At 40.3% G+C, this 27,070-nt stretch overlaps 1 protein-coding gene across 2 annotated transcripts in view; it reads left to right on the forward strand.

Moving 5' to 3' along the window:
• LOC137344824 (lysine-specific demethylase 2B-like) overlaps nt 1–27,070 on the forward strand; it is a 148,682-nt gene that overhangs the window by 46,895 nt on the left and 74,717 nt on the right. Inside the window, exons 3-7 of one of the 2 annotated variants that reach the window (XM_068008001.1) lie at nt 2,372–2,515; nt 4,300–4,386; nt 6,100–6,315; nt 18,584–18,622; nt 26,212–26,945. In XM_068008001.1, coding sequence (XP_067864102.1) covers nt 2,372–2,515; nt 4,300–4,386; nt 6,100–6,315; nt 18,584–18,622; nt 26,212–26,945 — 1,220 coding nt within the window. The remainder of the gene's footprint in view (nt 1–2,371; nt 2,516–4,299; nt 4,387–6,099; nt 6,316–18,583; nt 18,623–26,211; nt 26,946–27,070) is intronic. The other variant, XM_068008002.1, reaches the window with a different exon arrangement.

Consider the following 27,070-nt stretch of genomic DNA (forward strand, 5'->3'; position numbering starts at 1 on the left):
ACAGCAACCTGCTTGTTAACCTCCAATAATGCTGTTTGGCAACCAGCTGCCAGAAGGTGTGTGTGAACAATTCCGGAATGACTACTTCAGATTTTTGTTATGGCTTTACACAGTGGTACCACAGAAACTGGTAACTCCGCTTGTGTCACACTTGGCTCAATGGTACTACCCTCACCTTTTTGAGTCAGAAGGTTGTGAGTTCAAGTTCCTCTTCAGGGCCCAAGTGCATAATGTAAGCTGACACTTCAGTGCAGTACTGAGGGAGCGCTGCATTGTCAGAGCTGCAGTCTTTCGGATGAGTCGCTAAACCGAGGACCTGTCTGCCCTCTTGCGTGGACGTAATAAAGACCATGTTGTAGTTCAAAGAAGAGAAGAACAGTTTGCCTGTTATTCTGGACAATGTTTATCCCTCAAACAACATCAAAAACAAATTAACTGGTCATCCCTTTCATTGCTGTTGATGGGACCTTGTGTGCAAATTGGTTTCTGCTTTTCTCTACAAAACAACAGTGACTCCACTTCAACAGTAATTCATTGGCTGTGAAGTGCTTTAGGATGTCCTGAATATGTGAAAGGCACTGTATATACAGTTTCTTTCTTTAACTATTGATATGAACCCTTGTCCCATAGCTGGGCAGCACTGGGGGGAGGGTTTTTGTTTTTGGAGATGGGTATAAAATTAGTTGCCAAATATTAGCACGGTTAAGTAGCTAGTCATGTAGCTTCACATTCTTTCAAAAGCGCTAATAAATTCTGCAGCAACACAGGGTTTGCTTTATGCCAAGGGACTGTAGAGTTGTAGGTTTACATCAACAATTGTCCCTTCTCTCTAGGTTTAGTAATCCAATTGGCTACCTCATGGGATCCAAGGTGAGGTAGCCAATTGGATACAAAATTGGCTTGACGACAGAAGACAGAGGGTGGTTGTAGAGGGTTGTTTTTCAAACTGGAGGCCTGTGTCCAGCGGTGTGCCTCAGGGATCGGTGCTGGGTCCGCTGTTATTTGTTATTTATATTAATGATTTGGATGAGAATTTAGGAGGCATGGTTAGTAAGTTTGCAGATGACACCAAGATTGGTGGCATTGTGGACAGTGAAGAAGGTTATCTGGGATTGCAACGGGATCTTGATCAATTGGGCCAGTGGGCCGATGAATGGCAGATGGAGTTTAATTTAGATAAATGTGAGGTGATGCATTTTGGTAGATCGAATCGGGCCAGGACCTACTCCGTTAATGGTAGGGCGTTGGGGAGAGTTATAGAACAAAGAGATCTAGGAGTACAGGTTCATAGCTCCTTGAAAGTGGAGTCACAGGTGGATAGGGTGGTGAAGAAGGCATTCGGCATGCTTGGTTTCATTGGTCAGAACATTGAATGCAGGAGTTGGGATGTCTTGTTGAAGTTGTACAGGGCATTGGTGAGGCCACACTTGGAGTACTGTGTACAGTTCTGGTCACCCTATTATAGAAAGGATATTATTAAACGAGAAAGAGTGCAGAAAAGATTTACTAGGATGCTACCGGGACTTGATGGTTTGACTCACAGGGAGAGGTTAGACAGACTGGGACTTTTTTCCCTGGAGAGTAGGAGGTTAAGGGGTGATCTTATAGAAGTCTATAAAATAATGAGGGGCATAGATAAGGTCGATAGTCAAAATCTTTTCCCAAAGGTAGGGGAGTCTATAACGAGGGGGCATAGATTTAAGGTGAGAGGGGAGAGATACAAAAGGGTCCAGAGGGGCAATTTTTTCACTCAAAGGGTGGTGAGTGTCTGGAACGAGCTGCCAGAGGCAGTAGTAGAGGCGGGTACAATTTTGTCTTTTAAAAAGCATTTGGACCGTTACATGGGTAAGATGGGTATAGAGGGATATGGGCCAAGTGCAGGCAATTGGGACTAGCTTAGTGGTATAAACTGGGCGACATGGACATGTTGGGCCGAAGGGCCTGTTTCCATGTTGTAACTTCTATGATTCTATGATTCTATAATTCCTTGGGGAATAGTGTAAGAATAATCATAACAAATTACAGCATACAGAAGTGCTGCTTTTGGACAATCACTAAAGCACACCAGGGTAGCCTGATGTAGACACTCGTCCAGTTTCCCTCCCTGTGAGGAGATTTCTGGCCTCTGCTCGACAATTACCCATGCTGTATGGCTGAGTTTAGGAATTCAAAGTGGGACTCAAATTTGTGCTCTTTAAACTTTGTAGCACAGTGTATTGGTCCTGCTACATGCATTGTCATCGCCAGATTTACCCTGAGTTCCATAATGTCACACTAAGCAAAGATTATGAATGGTGGGTACGTAGTGTTTTTTACATTGAATATTATTTTAGACTAGAATCTATTGACCTCTATTGCTTTCTTCATGCAGCCTGTGCTACCACACACTGCAGTCTGCAAGATCTGCGGTGAGGCAGGAAAGGAAGACAATGTGGTGGATGAAGCAGAGAAATTTAATGCTAGCTTAATGGAATGCTCCATCTGCAATGAAATCTTACACCCAGGATGTCTAAAGGTATGCTTGACCTCGTTGACCTGATAAATCATATTTTGAAAAGTCCTAAAATCTTACATCTTTCATATTTGAAATATTTTTGATAGGGTTAATTTGAACAGTGTGAAGGAGCAACAGCATGATTTGAGTGGATAGTTTAGTGTCAGAGGTGAAACGATTGTCACGATAATGAATACAGCAATCTATCATGAAATTATTATTATTTTGAAAACCTGACAATATGCAAATTACAATCAGTAGGTTTTATGCCCTGCAATGAAGTACTGCAAAAGTGCTTCATTCAATTGGCTATAACTCTGCAATATGACTTCCATCCGTATAGACTCCATCTATTCTGCCCAAATGGGACCTGTAATCTTTTCCCAGGACCAGAGACCAAAGTGGAATGTTAAATGCCAACTGTTGCTAATACTTAGGGTTTCTTGCAGGGAGTGATGCACAATTCGCAGCTGCCAATTTAATACCGTTACATTTGGACTCTTTACAATTATAGTTGTTCTTTCACATCTGGAGGGAAGTGTTGGAATTAAAGGGTAAATTTTATGATGGCGATTTGCGGTGGCTCTTAAAATGCTATGAGTCGGTCCTACACTGGGATCGTTTGGGACCTCATGCTGCCAATGTCTGAGAACCTAATCAAGTCTTCAAAAGCTATGAAAATAAGATTTGCGCTTACCTACCCAATATTTTACATGGTTTGTCCCAGAAGGCCTGTATAAAATGGGTGCATTTGAGATAAAGGTTCTTGCAGGCTGTTTAGCTGGTTTGTGCAAAGGGTTCCTTTTTCTGGCATTCATTTATTTATATATTAATTCATAATTTTTTTCATCTGGCACTGAAACAAATTAAAATCTGTCTTTAAACACCCTAAACTTGTAGATTGAACATGCCTAGGGGAATTCCCATTGCCACCCTGGAGCTAGAGGACAAGGAGTTCCACAGGAATGCACGTAGGCAGGTCTGCCTACATCTGAGGTGGTATGCACCAACCTACTATTACCCAAGGAGTCGGATCTATAGACCCTGCGAGAGCTACTTGGGCATGTCTGCCTTGATCACCGACACTTCATCAGGGAGGGAGTCTTGGAACTTTGCCATCTCCTCCTGCAGTCCAGGTTACGAAAAGTCTGCCTGCCCTGAACTTGTGTGCAACTGGCCCTTTTCAATCAAGATAAATTTGCAGTCCATCACTGTATACGTAAGGTCACTGATGCTTTGTTAAAATCTGGACTTATTTTGATATCTGCCACATGACCCTTATCTTAAGGCATTCCCAAGGATCTCAGATTTCTGAATGGCCAAGAAGGTCACATTAACAAGAGTTCTGTATGTAGCTTGGTGGTATCAGTCTCCTTTGTACTACTTAAGTCCAAAATGATTGAGTAGGCTGTGAACATGCATTGATTCACAGGTAGCAGATAATATGAAACTTCTGAACAGCTGAACTGTTAAGAACAAGCTTTGTACTATGAAATTGAGCTGATTATTGCTGCTGTTCAACCTTTTCCATCAAACAACCCAAAAATAGTTTTATTTTTTATTAAAAATCACTAATATGGCCAGTTACTTTTCAGACTGATGTACTTTGCATCCACCAAATATAGTATAACTTCTACTCTAGCTACCTGTTTTTGATTTACAATTGTTATGTTAATGGTGCATGGGTGTATATGTATGCCATATTTAGAAATAATTGTGTACAATTACGCCAGTGTGTGCATATCACAAGCATGTGTTTTGACAGCAAATCCAGGATATTACAAAGTGCATTTTTCTTTAATCAGGTGGAAGAGTCTGAAGGACTTATAAATGATGAGTTGCCAAATTGCTGGGAATGTCCAAAGTGCAACCAGGAAGGAAAAACGGGCAAAGTAAGTGATGAAATAAGTGATTGATTTACTATTTACAAAGGAAATTCCTGATTTATAAGGAATGTCAAACCTAATATACACAACTGAGCCTATATTTGGGGCCATGTTCATTTCTGATCAGAAATTACTTGAAGCTAAAGCCACTAGAGGAAATTAATTCTGCTTGTTACACAATCTGACACACATGTGTTTCTAATTTTACTTGTACTGTATAATTTCCACTATCTGCCACGATTGAGGGAATCGTTCATCCTCACCCCTTATTTTTTCCCTCCTTCCAGCTTATAGATCTGACAAAGACATATCAGAATGTTACCTTAATTGGGAGAGTCTAGGAGCTGTGGAGGGCCAAAGGGATTTAGGTGTCCATGTACACAAATCGCCAAAAGTGCAGTGGTACATAACATAAACCGAAAGGCTAATGGAATATTGCCCTTTATCTCAAGGTGGTTGGAGTACAAAAATGAGGAAGCGATGCTTCAGCCATACAGTTTCTTTTCTTTTCTCTTTTTTTTTCTCTTTCTCTTTCTTTCTCTCCCCCATGTGTGTGTGGGGGTGGGGGGGGCAGCTGTCTCTGTGTGGGTCGGGGGGGGTGCTCTCCGTGTGGGTGGCTGTCTCTCTCTTGCTCTCTCACTCCCTGTGGATGGGTGGCTCTCTCCCTCCCCCTGTGTTTGGGGGGGGGCTCTGTCTGTGTGGGTGGGGGGGGGGGGCTTGTCTGTGTCTGTGTGTGTGGCTCTCGCTCTCTCGTGGGCGTGCAGGTGCGCTCTTTTTTTCTTTTTTCCCCCCCTCCCCTCGCAGGCGAGCGCCCGCACCCTGGCCCAGGGACCTTTCGCGTGCTCTGTGTATGTATTCGCTTTGTTGACCTACCTGGTGATAGAAATGACAAACAGCAACACTTGTACTCCAGACGCAGAAGGGAGGCCTTGGCTCTGCCATCCTAGCTCTTTGGACTTGGGTGTGTGGGAGATATCGCTATGGAGAGGAAGTGTGCACTCCATATTAGGCAAACAGAAACCCTGCAGGTGGCTACAGACTTCTCAGTGATTGAAGAGTCTCTTAATTAAATGTGGAGATGGGTTTCCGTGCATGTCAGACACCTGGCTGAAACTTGTCTGCACCCTTTTTTACCCCCCCCCCCCCCTTTAAAATTAGCAAGCAAGCCACCTTTCTGATTGTGGAGCAGAGAGGGAAGGCATGGGGTTTGAGACCTATATTAAATGTTATACATTTGTGGTCCAAGTGAGAATTTGAGACTGCCCCTGTGCCAGACTTCATCTGCACTGCTGTTGAATGCACATAATTAAGGTTTACATTGGCATTATAATATTTATAGATCTGCTTTTTGTGTAGCATTGCAGAAACTGTAAATGCCATCTAAACACTCTGAAAAACAGTTGCATTGCAAACCCTTTTAAAATCAGTTTCAAGGACATAAGTGGGACATTTATTATACAATTTTTAAAAATTATTTTGGATTCGGCCAAACACATTTAATAGTGTAATGAGGTATTAATTTTTTTCAGAAAATGTGTGATCGTGATTTAAATGTTATTGCTACATATGTAGTTTTGTACTTATAAACAAGACACAAAGGAAAAATCGATTAAAGTAAAATACATATAGACCACATACCACACCAGGCAGCGCAGCGCAAGCTTCTCTGCAATAGCGGGTGGTAATGTGCGTTTATTCCCATTTCCGATCTTCATGCAGAAGAGAGGCCCTGGGTTTAAATTCGCCTCCAATCTTCCTGGGTCTCTCTTAAAGGAGTTTAAAGAAGGTGAAGATGGAGGGAGACGGAAGTCTGAAGATCTTGGACGTCCGAAAATGGAGGACTATCATCCCAACAGGCGGAAATCTGACGATGGTCTGGGGCTCAAAAGAAGAAAGGAAAAGGATCTTCCAACAGATTTGGGTCCAAGAAAAAAGGTATATCCCTTATTTAATCTTTTTGTTTAAAGATGTGAGATTAAGAAAGGCTAATATTTGGAGGCATCTCATGTCAAAAGATTTCATCCAGATACAAAGTTAGAGAACTCCACAGTGTATGGGCAATGCTTAGCAAAAAAAAAATTTGCCCACCAGTAATTTGTTTCCAGGCTCATGTGGAGTGTTCAGGGGGAGGGAAATACTTTTGTGGTGGCTGTCACTTGTGCTGACCTGAAATCATTTGATGTATTAGAGTAAATGTGAATTCATTGATTGATACAGGAAATGGGTTGTAGAAGTACCTGTTTTATCTTAATTTATTCTTTGTACTGCACATTAATAAATTTTGTGAGCTACAGTTGCTAACTACCAATTTGAAGAATATAAAGTGTTAACGGGCATTAAAATGTGCAAGTCTCTGCATAGAATGTTGTGTTCCAGTGTGGATATAATGCAAGTCTGGGGATCAAAAAAGAAAGTATTAGAATGAACTGAAGCTAAAGGCATCTGTAGCAAATCAGATATTCCTATAACTATGTATAAAAATGTTCATGTGGCTAATCCTTCAGTATCTGCTTACTCTGATTTGGGTATTGTATAAATTGGATAAAGGCATAGCATACCTCACCAGAGAATTTGTTCAGGCACTGAATCAGTGAATTCAATCCAGTAATAGGCCATAGGAAAACAGAGGGCCTATAGGCGTATTTCAATGCAAAAACTTTACAGAATTTGGCCTCTGATTTCAAAAAGATTTGTTTTGAGAATGGAGGTCTTAAGTTAGAGCTAACTGCAGTGTCTTTTTGTGTATTCCTTTTTTGCGAAGCCAATCATCAATCGGGCTCTTTCTGGCATCTTGGTTTGCTTAGAAAACACTTATCTGCTGAAGCCTTGCATTGTGGATTCTGCTGCATCATCTATTGTTACTGATGTCTTCAGAAGCCCTCGTCAGATTCTGCTTTTAAAGACAAAATCTCAAAGGAGAAAATCGGTGGTGGGGAAACTTTGAGACAATAATCTGGGACAAAATTAATTGTCACTTGGAAAAGTATGGGCTAATAAATGAAAGTCAGCACAGATTTGTTAAAGGAAAATAGTGTTTGACTAACTTGATTGAGTTCTTTGATGAAGTAATGGAGAGGGTTGATGAGGGTAGTTCGGTTGATATGGACTTTCAAAAGGCAGTTGATAAAGTACCACATAATAGACTTGTTAGGAAAATTAAAGTACATAGGATTAAAAGGATAACGGCAGCATGGATACAAAATTGGCTAAGAGGCAGAAAGCAGAAAGCAGAGAGTAGTGGTGAACGTTTGTTTTTCAGACTGGAGGGAGATATACAGTGGTGTTCCCCAGGGGTCAGTATTAGGACCATTGCTCTTTTTGATATATATTAATGACCTGGACTTGGGTCTACAGGGTGTAATTTCAAAGTCTGCAGATGACACGAAACTCAGAAATGTAATAAACAATGTAAAGGATAGTAACAGACTTCAGGCTGGTGAAATGGGCACACACATGGCAGATGAAATTTAATGCTGAGAAGTGTGAATTAATACATTTTGGTAGGAAGAATGAGGAGAGGCAATATAAACTCAATGGTACAATTTTAAAGGGGGTACAGGAACAGAGACCTGGAGGTGCATGTACACAAATCTTTGAAAGTGGCAGGACAAGTTGAGAAGGCTGTTAAAAAGCATATGGGATCCTGGGCTTTATTAATTAGAGTACAAAAGCAGTGAAGTTATGCTAAACATTTAAAGAATACTGGTTAGGCCTCAGCTGGAGTATTGTATTCAATTCTGGGCACCACGCTTTAGGAGGGATGTCAAGGCCTTAAAAGGTGCAGAAAAGATTTACTAGAATGGTACCAGTAATGTGGGACTTCAGTTATGTGGAGAGTTTGGAGAAGCTGGGGTGATTCTCCTTAGAGCAGAGAAGGTTAAAGGGAGATTTGGTAGAGATGTTCAAGATCATGAATGGTTTTGATAGAGTAAATAAGGAGAAACTGTTTCTAGTGGCAGAAGGGTTGGTAACCAGAGGACACAGATTTAAGGTGATTAGCAAAAGAACTAGAGGAAACTTTTTTTTAAGCAGCGAGTTGTTATGATCTGGAATACACTGCCTGAAAGGATGGTGGAAGCATATTTGATAATAGCTTTCAAAAGGGAATTGGATAAATACTTGAAGGGGAAAAAATTTACAGGGCTATGGTGAAAGAGCAGGGGAGTGGGACTAATTGGATAGCTCTTTCAACGAGCTCGCACAGGCATGATGGGCTGAATGGTCTCCTTCTGTGCTGTAGCATATTATGATACTAAAGTCTTCTGAAGAATTGCTAACCATTTTTTTCAAAAAATCACCCCCACAAACCTGGTAGAAATTTTACATTCAGGTATGGGGTGTTGTGACGTACGAAGATCCATTAGAAATTTATTGCCATATATAATATATATGGACGTACTGAATTGTTATTAAGCCACCAGCTGATATGGACATTGTGACTGAGCAGAAGCTGTGAAATTGTGACATTCTGTTGGGCAGTGGTGGAGTTAAACTATTTCAGTGGGCAAATTACTCCAAAGCTTGACACCAGTACATTGGCTGCCTCACATGAGTACATGAGCTCCTAGAATGATGCAACTTGAGTCACCTCATTAAATATCTGGGAGTTGTCCTTTTGTGAAATTACAGATTTTTTTTATATACTATAGAACAGACACAGAGAAACGTGGTGCGTTTGTTTAGAAGAATAGCTTGTCCTGAAATCTTTAATATATTAGCATGCACTTGGATGCCATTCACATTTTATTCTGCCCATTCAATCCAACGTTCTTTTGCTGCTGGCACGGTGGGTCTGACTGAGTTTTTTTATAGGAGCATGTAGTTGTAGCCTGTTTCGGGTCCGAGCCTGTTTTTCATTAAAACTTGAATCGCAACAGTATTATCCAGTTTGTCAGCCAAGCTTGATGTTAAATATGTTTGTTATGTTGAAGGGTGATAAAGAACCAAACAGAAAGGTAGAAAGTGATCCAACAGACTGAAAAGTGATGCCAAGATGCCACGAAAGGGATGAAATGAAAGGAAAAGATTGTGTAGCTTGCAGAAATTCTACAACTTGGAAGTTGTGCCATTTTAAAAAATATACCGTAGAACTGTTAATAGCTGAAGCAGTTCACTGGGACTTCTGGTGCCCTGGAATCCTCCCCATCTTGCATTGCTAGGTGCATTTCAAAGCGTTGGTGGCAATGGAGCAGCAAATGCAAGGTTTAAAACTGTGATTTTTCTGGCTGCAGACTTACCCTGATTTTAGGGTAGATCTGCACAGACAATGCAAAATCAGTCTGCGGCCAGAAAGAATGACGGGCAGCAGTGTTGACGGCAACTATTCGTGGCCCTTTACATTCTACCTGATAGCGCACTATAGGAACTTTAGGAAAACCACCTCCTAGGATGGATCCTAGTCCCTCTGACAACCACGTCACTTATGCTGCTGCACCATGAAGGCTGAAGCGTTTGCAACCATCTTCAGCCAGAAGTTCCGAGTGGATGATCCATCTCGACCTCCTCCCGATATCCCCACCATCACGGAAGCCAGTCTTCAGCCAATTCGATTCACTCCACGTGATATCAAGAAACGGCTGAATGCACTGGATACAGCAAAGGCTATGGGCCCCGACAACATCCCGGCTGTAGTACTGAAGTCTTGTGCTCCAGAACTAGCCGCACCTCTAGCCAAACTGCTCCAGTACAGCTACAACATTGGCATCTACGTGACAATGTGGAAAATTGCCCAGGTATGTCCTGTCCACAAAAAGCAGGACAAATCCAATCCGGCCATCAGTCTACTCTCAATCATCAGCAAAGTGATGGAAGGTGTCGTTGACAGTGCTATCAAGCGGCACTTAATCACCAATAACCTGCTCACCGATGCTCAGTTTGGGTTCCACCAGAACCACTCTGCTCCAGACCTCATTACAGCCTTGGTCCAAACATGGACAAAAGAACTGAATTCCAGAGGTGAGGTGAGAGTGACTGCCCTTGATATCAAGGCAGCATTTGACAAAGTGTGGCACCAAGGAGCCCTAGTAAAATTGAAGTCAATGGGAATCAGGGGGAAAACTCTCCAGTGGTTGGAGTCATACCTAGCACAAAGGAAGATGGTAATGGTTGTTGGAGGCCAATCATCTCAGCCCCAGTACATTGCTGCAAGAGTTCCTTAAGGCAGTGTCCTAGGCCCAACCATCTTCAGCTGCTTCATCAATGACCTTCCCTCTATCATAAGGTCAGAAATGGGGATGATCGCTGATGATTGCAGAGTGTTTAGTTCCATTCGCAACTCCTCAAATAATGAAGCAGTCCAGCAAGGCCTGGACAATATCCAGGCTTGGGCTCATAAGTGGCAAGTAACATTCGCGCCAAACAAGTGCCATACAATGACCATCTCCAACAAGAGGGAGTCTAACCACCTCCCCATTACATTCAACGGCCTTACCATCGCTGAATCCCCCACCATCAACATCCTGGGGGTCACCATTGACCAGAAACTTAACTGGACCAGCCATATAAATACTGTGGCTACAAGAGCAGGTCAGAGGCTGGGTATTCTGCGGCGAGTGACTCACCTCCTGACTCCCCAAAGCCTTTCCACCATCTACAAGGCACAAGTCAGGAGTGTGATGGAATACTCTCCACTTGCCTGGATGAGTGCAGCTACAACAACACTCAAGAAGCTCGACACCATCCAGGACAAAGCAGCCCGCTTGATTGGCACCCCATCGACCACCCTAAACATTCACTCCCTTCACCACCAGCGCACCGTGGCTGCAGTGTGTACCACCCACAGGATGCAGTGCCGAACCTTCACCACACTCACTGCAGCGGTTCAAGAAGGCAGCTCACCACCACCTTCTCAAGGGCAATTAGGGATGGGCAATAAATGTTGGCCTCGCCTGTGACGCCCACATCCCATGAACGAATAAAAAAAAAACTCGCCAAGGCTTCTTCGACAGCACCTCCCAAACCCACGACCTCTACCACCTAGAAAGACAAGGGCAGCAGGCACATGGGAACAACACCACCTGCACGTTCCCCTCCAAGTCACACACCATCCCAACTTAGAAATATATCGCCGTTCCTTCATCGTCGCTAGGTCAAAATCCTGGAACTCCCTACCTAACAGCACTGTGGGAGAACCTTCACCAAACGGACTGCAGCGGTTCAAGAAGGCGGCTCACCACCACCTTCTCGAGGGCAATTAGGGATGGGCAATAAATGCTGGCCTCGCCAGCGACACCCACATCCCATGAACGAATAAAAACATCTATGACCAAAGTTGGAGCTGTAATATGAAAGGGCATTAGAATATGGGTGAGATTTGTTAAAGATGTGAATGGCATTTATTAGCAGATCACTAATGTGTGCAACAGCAAATTCTCACTTTTAGATGAGAGCCTCTTTCCCTTAGAAATTTTTTTTTTAAATTCAGCAATCTTTAGGATAATATGGTTTTGATTACAAGTGTTTTGGAATGTCTTTATTGATTACCAGTATGGTAAATAAGTGGATCGCAAAGTAAAAAGTCATATGATTGCAATTACAGGATCTACCTTATCCACACCCCACTCTGACTTCGGTCATCCCATTCCTGTTGGTCTTATTGGCTATTCCTCTGTCTACCAGTAAACTTACTGCTCCCCATTTCTTTCTAGAGGCTGTCTTACTTTTTTATGAATTAGATCCTGGAGCCGCACGTTTCTATTGGCATTTAACACCGGCCCCACTTTAAGAACATTGGAGGCTGATTTATAAAGACTGGGACCTGTTTATCTACATGAGCAGAGCCAGGCCTCCATCAAACAAACAATTTGCTATTTTAATTTTTAAAAAATCTCCCCATATGGCATATTTTAGAGAAGAGTTGGAAAATTCCCCACAACATATGAACATGCTTTGACAATGAGGCTCAACTCCCCTTTCTCTAAATTTTACAGTAGATGGACGAGAAGTATTTCTGGAGATTCAAGTATCAATTTCACTCTTGTTCCCTGCCTATTATTTTTGTCTTGGTTGATTTCTTGAAATTAGTTTTTTTAAAATTCATGCGTTTAAAGTAAGTTTGAATTTGACTCCCTAAGATTAGACATGTTCAGAAGGAAAGTGAAGTAAGGTTAGCATCCAGTCATTAATAATGCATTCACTTGTCTTTTTATAAACAAAATTAAGAGTGAATACAATTTTGCATTACCGGAATCAGAATTTTATGAGCATGTTAGGCAACATTTTGTTATTTTTATATTAAAACAAACAGCAATAAGATAGTTTATTAATTTTTCAGAAGCATCATTTTCAATTTCACAAACATGATGAATAATTAAGTGGCAGCACTAAAACAGCAATAGTCAGGCCCTGCATTACCACCGACCATTGTTCTGTAATTTGTTGAATTCTAATTAGCGGCCATAGTTAAATGGCCCTGAAATGTCATGTCAAGATATTTAACACTCATGTTGCACTAAATGTGCAGGAAGTTTAAAAACAATGGTAATATACAACTGAGGTGGAATGTTAAACTATCTCGAAGAAAGCCCTCAAGCTACAGATACTATAATTGGCTAGAAGTGCCATCTTGGTAAGAACTAGAATTGTGCATCAACTCCTTATAAATAACCACCTTAATTTGCATAATCAAAATTTACTTTTTAATATATATACAGTTTTAGTTTCCTTATCCAGAAATTGGTTTATTTATACAGAATCTATTTCTCTTATCATACACAGTTGCCCACTTCTGACTATTAATAATTAAAATCTTTCAAAATTAATATCGCCCTCACAATTTTAAAATGCATTAGTTACTTATTAAAGGAAGATAAATAGCTAGCTTCCAGGCCAAACAAATATATGAATTTATTTTATATGAATACTGTTAGAACTACTAAATATATACACAGCTGAGAAGTGCAGTGCTTTTTAAAAGCTTAAAAATACTGTAATTCCATCTGGGGTATAAGTAGGAAACTGATTAATTATGTAATAAATTATTTAAGATGTTGTCCAGACTTTGACTTCAGAAGAATTATTCCTTTCTGTTTTTCTGTTTGGTAGTGTCCTGAACTTATTTACATATATTCAGGAAATATGTTTTCTTTTACATTAATTTTAGAGGGATTTCCATGGCCATAATTGCATCTTATACGAAAATATGCAGGAGCACTGATGATAAAGTGTGCGCTTGACACTTGATCTCTTTTGCATATGTGATTAAAATATATCCAACAGGACAGAAAGGGCCGCAGTATTTCATAAAGCATCTTTAAAAGGAGTACTCTTTGCCTTGTTAGATTGTGTCCATCACATTTTAAAAAGCAGGGTAGCAAGCTCACATTATGATGCAAAAACAACTCTGAAGACAATTGGTGAAGGATAACAGGGTTGTATCTGTGACCATCTCAATCTTGAACTTTCATGCCAGAAGTTTATTTATCTATAGGATGCTCTTCTTCCCATTCTGCCAATGTTAATACATCACAGACTAGTTAATGGTTAAGCTGTTGTTCTACATGTTAGCTTGTTTCTCCATTGGTGGCCATGATGGGCCTTGGGTACATCTATTGCAGAATATATTCATTAAGTGAAATAGTCTGAAAGAAAAAAAATGCATTTGTAGAGCACCTTATCATGTCCTCAGGATGTCCCCAGAGCATTTCACAATCAATTAATTACTTTTGGAATGCAGCCACTATTATATAGGCAAATGAAGCAGCCATTTTGCACACAGCAAAATCCCAAAATCTTCAATCAAATGAATGATCACTTACGTAGTTTTATATAGTTACATAGTATTTACAGCACAGAAACAGGCCATTTGGCCCAACAGGCCTATGCCGGTGTTTATGCTCCACACGAGCCTCCTCCTACCTTATTTCATCTCACTCTACCAACATATCATTGATGTTTTTAGTGGTTTTGGTTGAGGAAGGAATATCGTCTAGGACACTGGGAGAACTCCTCACTTCACATAGTGCTACAGGATGTTTTACATCCACCTGAACAGGCGGGTGGGGCCTAACATCTATTCTGAAAGCTGACACCTCCTATAGTACAGTGCTCTTTTATAGTACTGTGTGCTGAACTGCCAAACTCCGATTATGTGCCCGAGTCTTGGAGTGGGCTTGAACCCAAAAACTGAGCCGAGCTGATGGTATAAGCTTCTGAGATATCATTCTAATTTGAAGAATGCTATATAAATATAAGCTGTTTGTTGTTGCAGCTCATTCATATAAAGTTACACACCAACTAAGAATGGGAAGTTAACTAGCTTTTTGCAGTGTTTTATTTTAAACCATTTTAACATTACATATTTGTGTCACAATTACCCTTTTCCTGTTCAAAAAAGGGGAGAGGGTTAAACCCGGCAATTTCAGGCCAGTCAGCCAAATGCCGGTGGTGGGAAACTTTGAGACAATAATCCGGGACAGAATTAATTGGCACTTGGAAAAGTATGAGCTAATGAATGAAAGTCAGCACGGATTTGCTAAAGGAAAATAGTGTTTGACTAACTTGATTGAGTTCTTTGATAAAGTAACGGAGAGGGTTGATGAGGGTAGTGTGATTGATGTGTATGTGGACTTTCAAAAAGCATTTGAATAATAGACTTGTTAGGAAAATTAAAGCCCAAGGGATTAAAGGGACAGTGGCAGCGTGGATACAAAATTGGCTAGGGGACAGAAAGCAGAGAGTAGTAGTGAATGGTTGTTTTTCAGACTGGAGGGAAGTATACAGTGGTGTTCCCCAGGGGTCAGTATTAGGACCACTGCTCTTTTTGTTTTATATTAATGACCTGGATTTGCATATAGAGAGTATAATTTCCATGTTTGCAGATAACACAAAACTCTGAATGTAGTAAACAATGTAAAGGATAGCAACAGACTTCAGGAGGACATAGACAGACTGGTGAAATGGGCAGACACATGGCAGATGAAATTTAACGCTGTGAAGTGATACATTTTGGTAGGAAGAATGAAGAGAGGCAATATAAACTAAATGGTACAATTTTAAAGGAGGTGCAGGAACAGAGTGACTTGGGCGTGCACATACACAGATTTTTGAAGGCGGCAGGACAAGTTGAGAAGGCTGTTAAAAAAAGAATAAGAACATAAGAAATAGAAGCAAGAGTAGGCCATATGCCCCCTTGTGCCTGCTCCGTCATTCAGTAAGATCATGGCTGATCTTCGACCTCAACTCCACTTTCCCGTCAAATCCCCATATCCCTTGATTTCCCCTAGAGTCCAAAAGTCTGTCTGTCTGTCTGTCTGTCAGTCGGTCCGTCCGTCCAACAGCTAGAAGCAACATGGGGAAACATTGTGTACACAGCGATTTGGTATGATCTGGAATGCACTGCCTGAAAGGGTGGTAGAAGCAGATGCAATAGTAACTTGCAAAAGGGAATTAGATAAATACTTGAAGGGAAAAAAATTGCAGGGCTATGGGGAAAGATCAGGGACATGGGACTAATTGGATAGCTTTTTCAAAGAGCCAGCACAGCTACGATGGGCCGAATGGACGACTCCTCTGCTGTAGCTACTATGAAACTATAATGTATATGTGGAATAAACCCCCAGTAAATCAGTTACTGCTGTGCTAATTCCAGCTCTCCCCCTTTCCCTGCCTCTTCTCCTTTTCCCCCCCACCTCCGCTTTCCCCTTAGTGGAGCTGCTGTGCATATTGGCCAAAAACTGAGTCATCCATTGAAGGTAGATGAGTTTGAACATTGGTGAAAATTGGTATTTAGATTCATTATGCTGTGGCTGGGAACTGAACTCCACTGTTCAGTCTTTCACTGCTCCATCTTCAGAACTTGCCTAAACTCTTGTTTAATCTGATGCGGCTTCAGTCTTTCTAAATCATTTAAATGATATTTAAATGTTGAGGGGATATTGTCTGTGATGAATGAAGTCCAAACATCAGTTTCTCATTGCAAGGATTGTGTCAAAATCTTACTTGAGCCCTGATTTTATCCGTTAAAGGAAAACTGGAAATCAGTCTAATTAAAGCCCGTGTCACCTTCCTTCATATTGATCTTTTATCATTGCAGAATTGTTAAAATTTAAAAAGTTATGTAACAATGGAAACACAATTTACTTGGAATGTTTTGAGGGGGACTGTCAATTTCAGGGAGTGTTCTTGTTCCAAGAGTCTTTTGAGGATCATGTTCTGGATTGCCAGTGTCTCTTACTGTTTAGCGCAATTTTGTTTTAACATTCTTGCCAGTAAATTGGTAGAGCTGAAGCCCAGCAACGCTGGCTTTGTAAGTTGGTTTTGTAGCCATACCATAGGTTAGTATTCTTCTCAATCCTGAATGTCAATCTGGAAGCATCAGTAAGAATTCTCTGCTGGTTGAATACTGCTATGTACCATCAGGCTAGCTTTTGAGGGGATTGAAAACTAAAATTTCTCGTCACAGGTTTTAATTTTTTGCATCCTCTTCCCCCTCTCTCCAACTCCCTGGCCCCAGCTCCCCCGTGGAAAAAAAACCCCCTGCCGACTACATGGAGTGAGTGCTTAATATTGAAAATATGCTTCTGTACAGCAATGTTCCTCTTTTATAAAAAGGAAAGGTCCAGTAATAAAATCCAAAAAGCAAAATGTGATGCTGTGATAAAAGCTTTCATATGTAATCACAGCAAGTTAACTTCTACGCCCAGATTAACCTTCCAGATTTGCTTGGCAGAGGAATGAATGTAGCTGGAAAACATGATCTAATGGCTCAATTTAGCAAAATTAAATTATTGCATTTTGAATCTGTTCAATATGTACAATGAAATCCACATGTATGTAATTTAGATATATGGAGAGCGCACCAGGGCAGGCTGTGCATACAAAGTCTTGTCCTAATGAGTGAAGGAAGCTAAATAATTGAGGAGTGAGGTGAAATCTGCAATCCAGTGAATGTTTTGACCATAAGTGTGGCGTGAAATATGATTGTAACAAAACAGAATTTTATATTTTAAGATTTTGATTGGAGCCATTGGAAGTACTTTAACTTTCATTTCTTTGAAGCAGCATTCACTGTTTCTCAAGGCTTTTGTCTATCACTGCCATAGTGATTGAAGTTAGAAATTAGGGTCAGGTACACCACTAATAATTAATATTTTAATAACTTGCCATGATGCAGTTTAACCTTCTAGCTTCAACTCTTAGTCTTAATGTGGGAAAAATGCATTTCTGTACCTTACTGCTAAGTAATAGAGTTGCTCCTTGATTGAGTGTTTTTTAAAAAATCTTTTTTTATATCCCCACGATATTTACAGTATTAATGAGTAACTGAGTTAGAAATTCAAACTAAGCCTCTGACAAATTTAAAAATATTTTTAGAGCTTTGGCTGGGGTTGTTCTGAAAACCAGGAAATAAATCCTACTACTTGTAGCTGAATAAAATTTGCTAAATGAGAGGCCATTGGGTAACAAAAGTGCAAGATTTTTGTTTTGTTTATGCTCTTCGCTGAGTATTGTTATGGCCATTCATCATGTACCTTTACTCATCTGCCATGATTGTCTGCCCCATCTATGCACAATAGTATTTCACTTTAATAATAAGAGGTGGTGTTGGTATAGGTGGATGCTGAAGTAGTACATCCTAAAGGAGAAACGAGTTAGTATATTCTCTAGATTTAAGCCTAAAGTGACTTTGACTTCATCCATGCCCTGAATGTTGATTAGACATCCCTCCAGCTCTTTGCCCATAACTTGTTCAACAAATATCTGATCTGGTTGCAGACCACCAAAAGTGCACCAATCTTTTTATCTTCATATTGACAGGGTTTCTTGTGCGGGCAAACTTGACTCTGTACAGTACACAACTAAAATGTCAATTGGTTATTGGATATAGCTAATAATTTTTGAGAAAGCTGGGCTGTATTGCAATTGTCAGACTGGGTAAGATCATTCAGCTCTAGAAGATCAAGTTTGGCTTCAGGGATGAATGTATATGGAGTACGATAGATGATAGCGCTCATAGCCTACAAGCTGAGTTGTCACTATAACTGTTAATTTCTTCATTTAGTAAATGACAGAAGTGGAATTCACACAATGCGATTTGCCCAGTGATGAATTTCAGAAGCTTTCTATCCACTATCCAAAATATGTTTTATTACAGATCTTTGGCTAATTCCGTGATGTGTAATTTATTTTATGTAAGCAGTGCTGCATAATTTAGCAAAGTGAATGAGTTGCATAAAAGTATCTAATTACATTTCCTTTTCTTTAGCTAAGGGGAGGAAAGGATGACAAACTTCAAAAGAGAAAGGTAGGCAATGCTGTTGACTTTTTAAAAATACATAAAAAGCTTTGGTTTGATTGTCTCCATTAAAATAATAAAGAAGTTTGTGAAATATTTGTGTAGCAGTAGAGAGTTGATGTTAAAATAGATTGGTGCCTTTTATAACCTTTTTAAGATTATAATAGCTTGTTTAGTTTTAAAGGAGCTCAAATAAATACTGAAATACACTTCTAACTCCAAAGGCCAGTTGCTGTACAAGCTCTGAATGACTTGACACACTCTACTCTTGAGTAACCTTTATACCAGATATTCTTTTAAGTTGTGTGTTTGTGGCTATCTTAATACAGCAAAAGTACTTGGGTGGTCATATAATTTAATAAGGTGTAGCAACACACAGATTGCATCTGGATTTGTTTAGGTTGTTCTTAAATCCCGAATACAAAGAGTTTCTGTCCTAGCTAGCAGTGAGTTACGGTAAGTGTTTCCATAAATGAAATTGATCTGATAACTTATGAGTGCAAAGTTATCTCATAATCAGCCTTATGAATAGAGAGAATTATCTGATCTTGCTGCTGACCACCATCTATTTTTTAAAATCTTTTCTCTAATTTTCTAGCCTCCCCTCCTGAAGGCACTAACTCTGTTGCTGGGGTACAGTTTGATGGCCTCTGGGTGTGTGTTGTGCGTGTGTGTGGCTATTTCACCATAGTTGGCATTACAGCAGATACCAATCCGCAGGGGTCTCCGGATTGCAATCAAGACCGGGAGCCCTAGCTTTTTTGTCGCCACCCTAGCCCAGGCACAACTGTAGCCCCCACCTGAAATCAGCTATTGTATCACAGTATAAGAATGTACCTGGTGACCTTCTGCTTTGTATGGCTTAGTGCTACACCGGACTACAAATGTACCCATTAGGCTATTGAGGGGGGGAGGAGGAGCTATCAGGATCTATTTATATTGGAAGTCTATAATAATGTTTTTTTTCCTGAAGAGCGTAGAAGATTACAAAAGAGAAAACCATTAACAATGTGTAGGAGGGTATTGCATGTCTATTAGGGTGTTTATAGGAGCAAGTCAGTTTTTCTTTGTACACCTTCTTGAGATGTGAGGCTGATTTTGTGTTGGTCAATAGTTCTTGTGCCCAACATGCCAAAAGCAATATCCATGTTGCTCCTGCTATTTGGTGACTTACCATTACCTGGGCATGGAATTAACTAGGATCAAGTACACTGGTTGAGTTATGCCTCCATTTGTTTTTGGATCACTTACCAGAATTGCTGGAGAGATGTTGGCCTTTGAGCATTCACACAATCCATGAGATAATGATAAAGCCACTCTATTGGGTTTAAATCTGGAGAATGGGTAGGCAATTCCAGCACACTGACCTGTTTCTTCTTTAGGAAATCCTTCACAAGCAGTGATGTATGTTTCAGGTCCTTACCATGCTGGAATGTGTAGCACCTTTCCAACAACAGCTGGGATCTTGCTGGCCGTACAGGAATGTTCTCCCAGATGTACCTGTGCATAATTGCAGTCAATGAAATGAAATTTCTTAATACACAGAAGTCGTCATCCACTCCAGAAGATGAGGGGCTAGTTCCTGACCTTGTGGACTGTAGTAAATGCGGGTCACAATCATTATTGGAGAAGAACAGGTACTTTTTGGATTAATCTGACCATAGGATGCTTTGCTGGAAATTTATGAATTTTTTTTTTTAAAACAGAATTTCTAGCAAATGCAAGTCTATCCTTGAGGTTCTCGACACCTGTTTCTGGCTACCTATGATGCAACTGACCCAAACAGGGCACTTTTTTGCAGCCTGGGTATGATATCAGCTCTACCACTCTCCCGTATCTGCTCAGTAACCCGGAGTCCTGACATCCAACTCTCTCTTCCTTGACCATGCAGTGTGCAGTTCATTTAATATCATTATTTCTGAATTGGCTGGATTTGTGCAGGAATTGTGGTGATGCCACGTTTCTTCCATTGGTAGACTAGTTCATGCCTAGTCCAGATGTTGTATGCTGAGAATGGCCATGTTAGGACATTGCTTCCATACCTCAATCAGCGTTCTTTTTGAATTTTTTTTGTTTGTTTTGAGTTAATGCAGGAGTTGGTGACGTAACTAATTTTTATTAATCTGGAGGGAATCCAAGGATATCCTACGAAGATGCTTATGGCTGTTGTCTTCTGTACAGAATCCATATGACTTTTAAGTAGAACTGCAGTGTATAAAAGCCACTGTAGTAAATATTGCAGAAGCACTTAAATTGGGTTGTGTGTGGAGCAATTTGCGCTCAATTTAACAAATCTTAATGTTGCTGCCTAATTGTTTTGTGATACACTCCAGTTAATTTGGCAGGAAGCATCATTAATGTTAACCTACTTATCTGATCTTAGTTAACATAGAATTTGTAGGGCAATGCATTTTACATCTGAAATTAACCTGAAATTACACTTTATATATAAAATAATACATGCTGTTGCAGTCCATTTGACATCCATATCTAAGAGTTGACTTGCAACAAAGATGGTTGGATTATTTAGCTATGGCTGCTATCGATCAGCTGAATAATGAACATAATTGAGCTTTTTTCTCTGTACTGGTTTATGTTTATGCATTGTAGCCATTGAAATAAATACTGGTGTCCTGTTATTCCTTACAAAACATTGTTTATGACTCTTAGATTTTAAAAAAGTGTGCTAAATGCCTTTTTAGTGTACAGCCTTTATTTTACCATAACCTAAGTATGACTTGCAAATTCAGCTTTCGAGAGAAGGAAATCAGTAAATTTTCTATAGTATGTATAATATTTTGTGCTCAACAAATCACTCCAATAATGTTCACAAAGGATCCTAACTGATCTGTAATCTGTAGCAATTTGAATGTATACTTTTGTTCCATGCCGGCTTTTAGTTTTGTAAAATAAACTATTTTGTCCCATTGGAATGTGTAGAAATATAACATTGCAGTAAGCCACAAAACTCTGTCTTCTTGACTGTGTTGCTTTGGCATTATATAATTCTATAATTGTACATTCATTTTTGCTTTTATGGCATTTTTGTTTGCATGCTATAAAGCAAGGTCCACTTTTTTTAAAAAATGCAAGTTTAAGTCAAATTTTTTTCTATTTCTGTGGTATCTAAATTTGAAATAGTTTGAGCAATGTAGCTAGGTATTAAATAAAAATTAAAAAAAGTTGGAAACAATGAGGAAGGTAGGGTTAACGTCTTTTCTGATGACCTTTCATCAGAAAAAAAAGACTTGCAGTTATATAGTGCCTTTCGTGACCTCTGGACATCCTAAAGAGCTTTACAGCCACTGAAGTACTTTTGAAGTGTACTCACTGTTGTAATGTAGGAAATGCAGCAGCTAATTTGTGTATAGCAAGATCCCACAAATAGCAATGTGATAGTGACCAGGTAATTTGTTTTACAGTGGGATCTTTTGCGTCCACCTGAGAAGGTAGACAGGGCCTTGGTTTAATGTCTCATCCGAAAGGTGCAGCACTTCCTCAGTACTGTACTTAAGTGTTAGCCTAGATTTTTGTGCTCAAGTCTTTGGAGTGGAACTTGAACCAAAACATTCTGATTCAGAGGCGAGTGTGCCACTACTGAGCCACGGCTAACCCAAGGTCATCAACCTGAAACATTAACCCTGCCTTCCTCTCTCTGCAGATGCTGCCTGACCTCCTGAATATTTCCAGCATTTTCTGTTTTTATTTCAGATTTCCAGCATCTGCAGCATTTTGCTTTTTGTAGCAAAGTATTAACGTAACTTTGTTTAAAGTATCATTTTGTTCTGCTTGGTCTACAGTTATGCAGATCAATCAAGCAAAATGTTGTATAACAAACATATTAAAATTATAATAAGATCATTATAGTTCTATACTATAATGAAATACTTCTATCTCCCTCTGACAAACAGTCAGAGGGAGATAGAGCAAATAAGGAGGCAAATTTCTGAGAAGTGCAAAAACTATAGGGTAGTAATAGGGGATTTCAACTACCCTGATATTAACTGGGATACAATCAGTGCAAAAGGTATAGAGGGCGCAGAATTCTTAAATTGCATTCAGGAGAACTATTTTAGCCAGTACGTACTAAGCCCAACAAGAGGGGGGCAGTTCTGGAATTAGTTTTAGGCAGGTGGAAGGCATATCAGTTGGAGAGCATTTTGGTGGTAGTGATCATAATTCAGTTAGATTTAGCATTGTTATGGAAAAGGACAGAGATAGAACAAGAGTAAAAGTTCTAAATTGGGGAAGGCCAATTTTACTAAGCTGAGAAGTGATTTAGCAAAAGTGGACTGGAAACAGCTACTTTCAAGGTAAATCAGTGTCAGAGCAGTGGGAGTCATTCAAGGGGGAGACTCGAGGGGTTCAGAGTAAACATGTTCCCACAAAGAAAAAGGGTGGGACTACCAAATCTAGAGCCCCCTGGATGACTAGGGGCATACGGGGTAAGATAAGGCAAAAAAGGGAAGCTTATGTCAGACACCAAGAGTTCAATACTGCAGAAAGCTTAAAGGAGTGTGGAAAGTGCAGAGGTGAAATTAAAAAGGAAATTAGGAAAGCAAAGAGAGGGCATGAAAAAATACTGGCAAGGAAAACCCAAAAATGTTTTATAAATACATAAAGAGCAAGTGGATAACTAAGGAAAGAGTAGGGCCTATTGGAGACCAAAAAGGTAACCTATGTGGAGGTGGAATATGTGGTTCTTACTGAATACTTTGCGTCTGTCTTCACAAAAGAGGGGGATGATGCAGAGATTGTGGTTAAGGAGGAGGAGTGTGAAATATTGGATGGGATAAACAGTGAGAGAAGAAATATTAAGGGCTCTAGCATCTTTGAAAGTTGAAAAGTCGCCAGGCCCGGATGAAATGTATCCCAGGCTGCTAAGAGAAGCGAGGGAGGAAATAGCGGAGGTTCTTGCCATCATTTTCCAATCCTCCCGGGCTACAGGCGTAGTGCAAGAGGATTGGAGGACTGCTAACATTGTACCGTTGTTTAAAAAGTGAGAAAGAGATAGACTGAGTAATTATAGGCCAGTCAGTCTAACCTTGATGATGGGCAAATTATTGGAATCGATTCTAAAGGACAGCATAAATCATAATTTAGAAGGGCACAGGTTAATCAAGGACAGTCAGCATGGATTTGTTAAGGGAAGGTCTTGTTTGACTAACTTGATTGAATTTTTTGAGCAGGTAACAAGGAGGGTCAATGAGGGGAACACGTTTGATGTAGTGTACATGGATTTTAGCAAGGCTTTTAACGAGGTCCCACATGGCAGACTGGTCAAGAAAGTAAAAGCCCATGGGATCCGAGGGAAAGTGGCTAGTTGGATCCAAAATTGGCTCAGTGGCAGGAAGCAAAGGGTAATGGTTTACGGGTGTTTTTGCGACTGGAAGGCTGTTTCCAATGGGGTCCCGCAAGGCTCAGTACTAGGTCCCTTGCTTTTTGTGGTATATTTTAATGATTTGGACTTGAATGTGGGGGGGCCTGATCAAGAAGTTTGCAGATGATACAAAAATTGGCTGTGTGGTTGATAGTGAGGAAGAAAGCTGTAGACTGCAGTAAGATATCAGTGAACTGGTCAGGTGGGCAGAAAAGTGGCAAATGGAATTCAATCCAGAGAAGTGTGAGTAATGCATTTGGGAGGGCAAACAAGGCAAGGGAATACACAATAAATGGGAGGATACTGAGAGGTATAGAGGAACAAAAGGATCTTGGAATATATGTCTAGATCCCTGAAGGTAGCGTGACTGGTAGATAAGGTGGTTAAAAAGGCATACAGGATACTTTCCTTTATTAATCGGGGCATAGAATATAAGAGCAGGGAGGTTATGCTAGAACTGTATAAAACTTTGGTTAGGCCACAGCTTGAATACTGCGTACAGTTCTGGTCACCACATTACAGGAAAGATGTGATTGCACTAGAGAGGGTACAGAGGAGATTTACGATGATGTTACCAGGACTGGAGAATTTTAGCTATGAGGAAAGATTGGATAGTCTGAGGTTGTTTTCTTTGGAACAAAGGAGGCTGAGAGGAGATTTAATTGAGGTGTATAAAATTATGACAGGACTTGATCGAGTGGCTAGGGAGGACCTATTTCCCTTAGCAGAGGGGTCAGTGAGCATGGGGCATAGATTTAAAGTAATTGGTAGAAGGATTAGAGGGGAGCTGAGGAGAATTTTTTTCACCGAGGGTGGTGAGGGTCTGGAACTCACTGCCTGAAAGGGAGGTAGAGGCAGAAACCCTCAACTCCTTTAAAAAGTGCTTGGATGAGCACTTGATGTGCCGTAACCTACAGGGCTATGGACCAAGTCCTGGAATGTGGAATTAAGCTAGATAGCTCTTTTTTGGCTGGCACGGACACGATGGGCCAAATGGCCTCCTTCTGTGCCATAACTTTGGATGATTCTATGATCATCCTACTTTTGAAGAAAAAGTAAAGCATTTTTGCTATTACTTATATGCATGACTGTAGAAGAACCCATACTAAATGTTTAATATTTAACGTGCTGTACTTTGGTATCGGAAAGTTTAATTAATATTGTTGAGTATAATCCAAATTGCTGTGTTGGTTTGATAAAATTCATAGATCCTACTTGATTGTCCTATAACTAAGGATCAAATGGTTTGTATATATGTTTCTCTCTCTCTCTCTCTCTCTCTCTCATCCATAAGCCTGAAGTTAAGACCTGAACTGTTTTTGATTACATTAACTGTAACCAGTGACAACAAAAAGTCATGGTCTGCCTCCTATTTCTGTCCTGCCTGAACTTGCCTTACAAGTTGTTCCTTGTGGCAGTCTTTTTTTTAAAAACAAAACAAAATGAGACTGTGCATAAACCAACATTACATTTTTTTTCATTCATTTTCTTGTTACCGAATGTCAAGAGGGCCAGTAAGTAAAGTAGATCTTATTGAAACTGCTTCAATTGTATTTACTGTGGCTCAGTTGGTAGCCTGTGGCAAAACTAATGGGTTCAGGTCACACTGCAGCACTTGGACATTGAATCTTAGCTGATTACTCCTTTGTGCAATACTAATACAATGCTGCATTGTCGGAGGTCCTGTCTTTTGGGTGAGATGTTAAAAATCCCATAGCTCTATTTGAAGAACAGAATTCTCCTGGTGTCCTGGTCAACATTACTTCCTCAACCAGCACCACCAAAAGTAGACTATTGCTGTTTGCGGGATCTTGTGTGCAAAATGGCTGCCACATTTGCCTGGCCACTGCACTGGGATAAAGTCAGGAGGGAAGCAATGCTTTTGCCTCCCATGTTAATTGCCATTTGTCAACATTTACTTTGGTAGGAATTGTACATTTAAAAAAAAATTGGATTAAACAAAATCCACCTTATTTCAAACTTTAAATTTGTGATCTTCAGTTAAAAGTGGGAGTCAAATCATCAAGCCTATCTGAGCTGGCCCCTTTTTGGCACAATGAACAAAATTAAATAGAAGAGTTCCACTCTTCGGAACTGGAAAGTAATTGGCCATTTTGTCATTCGAGGTCTATTGTAACTATATTATTAAAATATTTTTCAAGGTTATGAAGTTCTAATATTTGATTTTTTTTAAAAATTGATTTTTTTTATTCTCTAGAAACGGAAACCAACTCCAGATTCTGAGGAATCCAATAAAGTAAACCACCTTGAAAGATCAGAGCATGCAGATAGGATCGAACGGATAAGGCAAATGATGAAACGTGTCAACCGAAATGAAGCTACCAGCTCCAGCTCCAGTTCCGATTCTGACTCCGATTCCAGTTCTGGTTCAGAATCCAGCCTACAGAGATCTGCAGGAAGCAGTGGAGCATCTAGTCCAAGGTCCATTGCAAAGGGAGATAACCAAAGGTCAAAGCTTAGAAGGCTGTCTAATGATATTTTTAGTGAGGAAGATGATGAGGAAGAGGAGGATGAAGATGAAGAGAACACAAGAAACACAAACACCAATTCGCTTTCTTTGGCCTCGAAGGTTCGGGAAAATAACTATTATTCCTTAAGAGGGGAGAATATTCAAAAGAACTCCTTTAGGACAGTGGAAGTTTCATTGAAGAAAAAAAATGGACCATCCAGTCAGCTTTGTCACAAGGTTCTAGGAGGTTTGCCTCGTCCTCAGATACTAAGCAAACTCCCCGTGCAGTCTCCTCCCAAGCCATTTCAAATGGAACGGCATGTGGTGCGGCCTCCACCAGACAGCCCTGAACCTGATTCTCTACCACTGGCTGGTGGCTCAGAACATGTGATGCAACGGGAGGTATGGTTGGCAATATTCAGGTACCTCAGCCATAGGGACCTATGCATCTGTATGAGAGTGTGCAAGACCTGGAGTAAATGGTAAGTGTCGATAATGTGAGAAGTGTATTGTAATTGCTGAAGTTCTTTCAAATCACAGACTGACAGAGTTCATTTCTATTTCTCAATTCTTTCCTTTGTGAAGAATTATAATTCTGGTAATTAAT

This window comes from Heptranchias perlo, chromosome 28, assembly GCF_035084215.1.
Source record: "Heptranchias perlo isolate sHepPer1 chromosome 28, sHepPer1.hap1, whole genome shotgun sequence".
Taxonomy (NCBI): Eukaryota; Metazoa; Chordata; class Chondrichthyes; order Hexanchiformes; family Hexanchidae; genus Heptranchias; species Heptranchias perlo.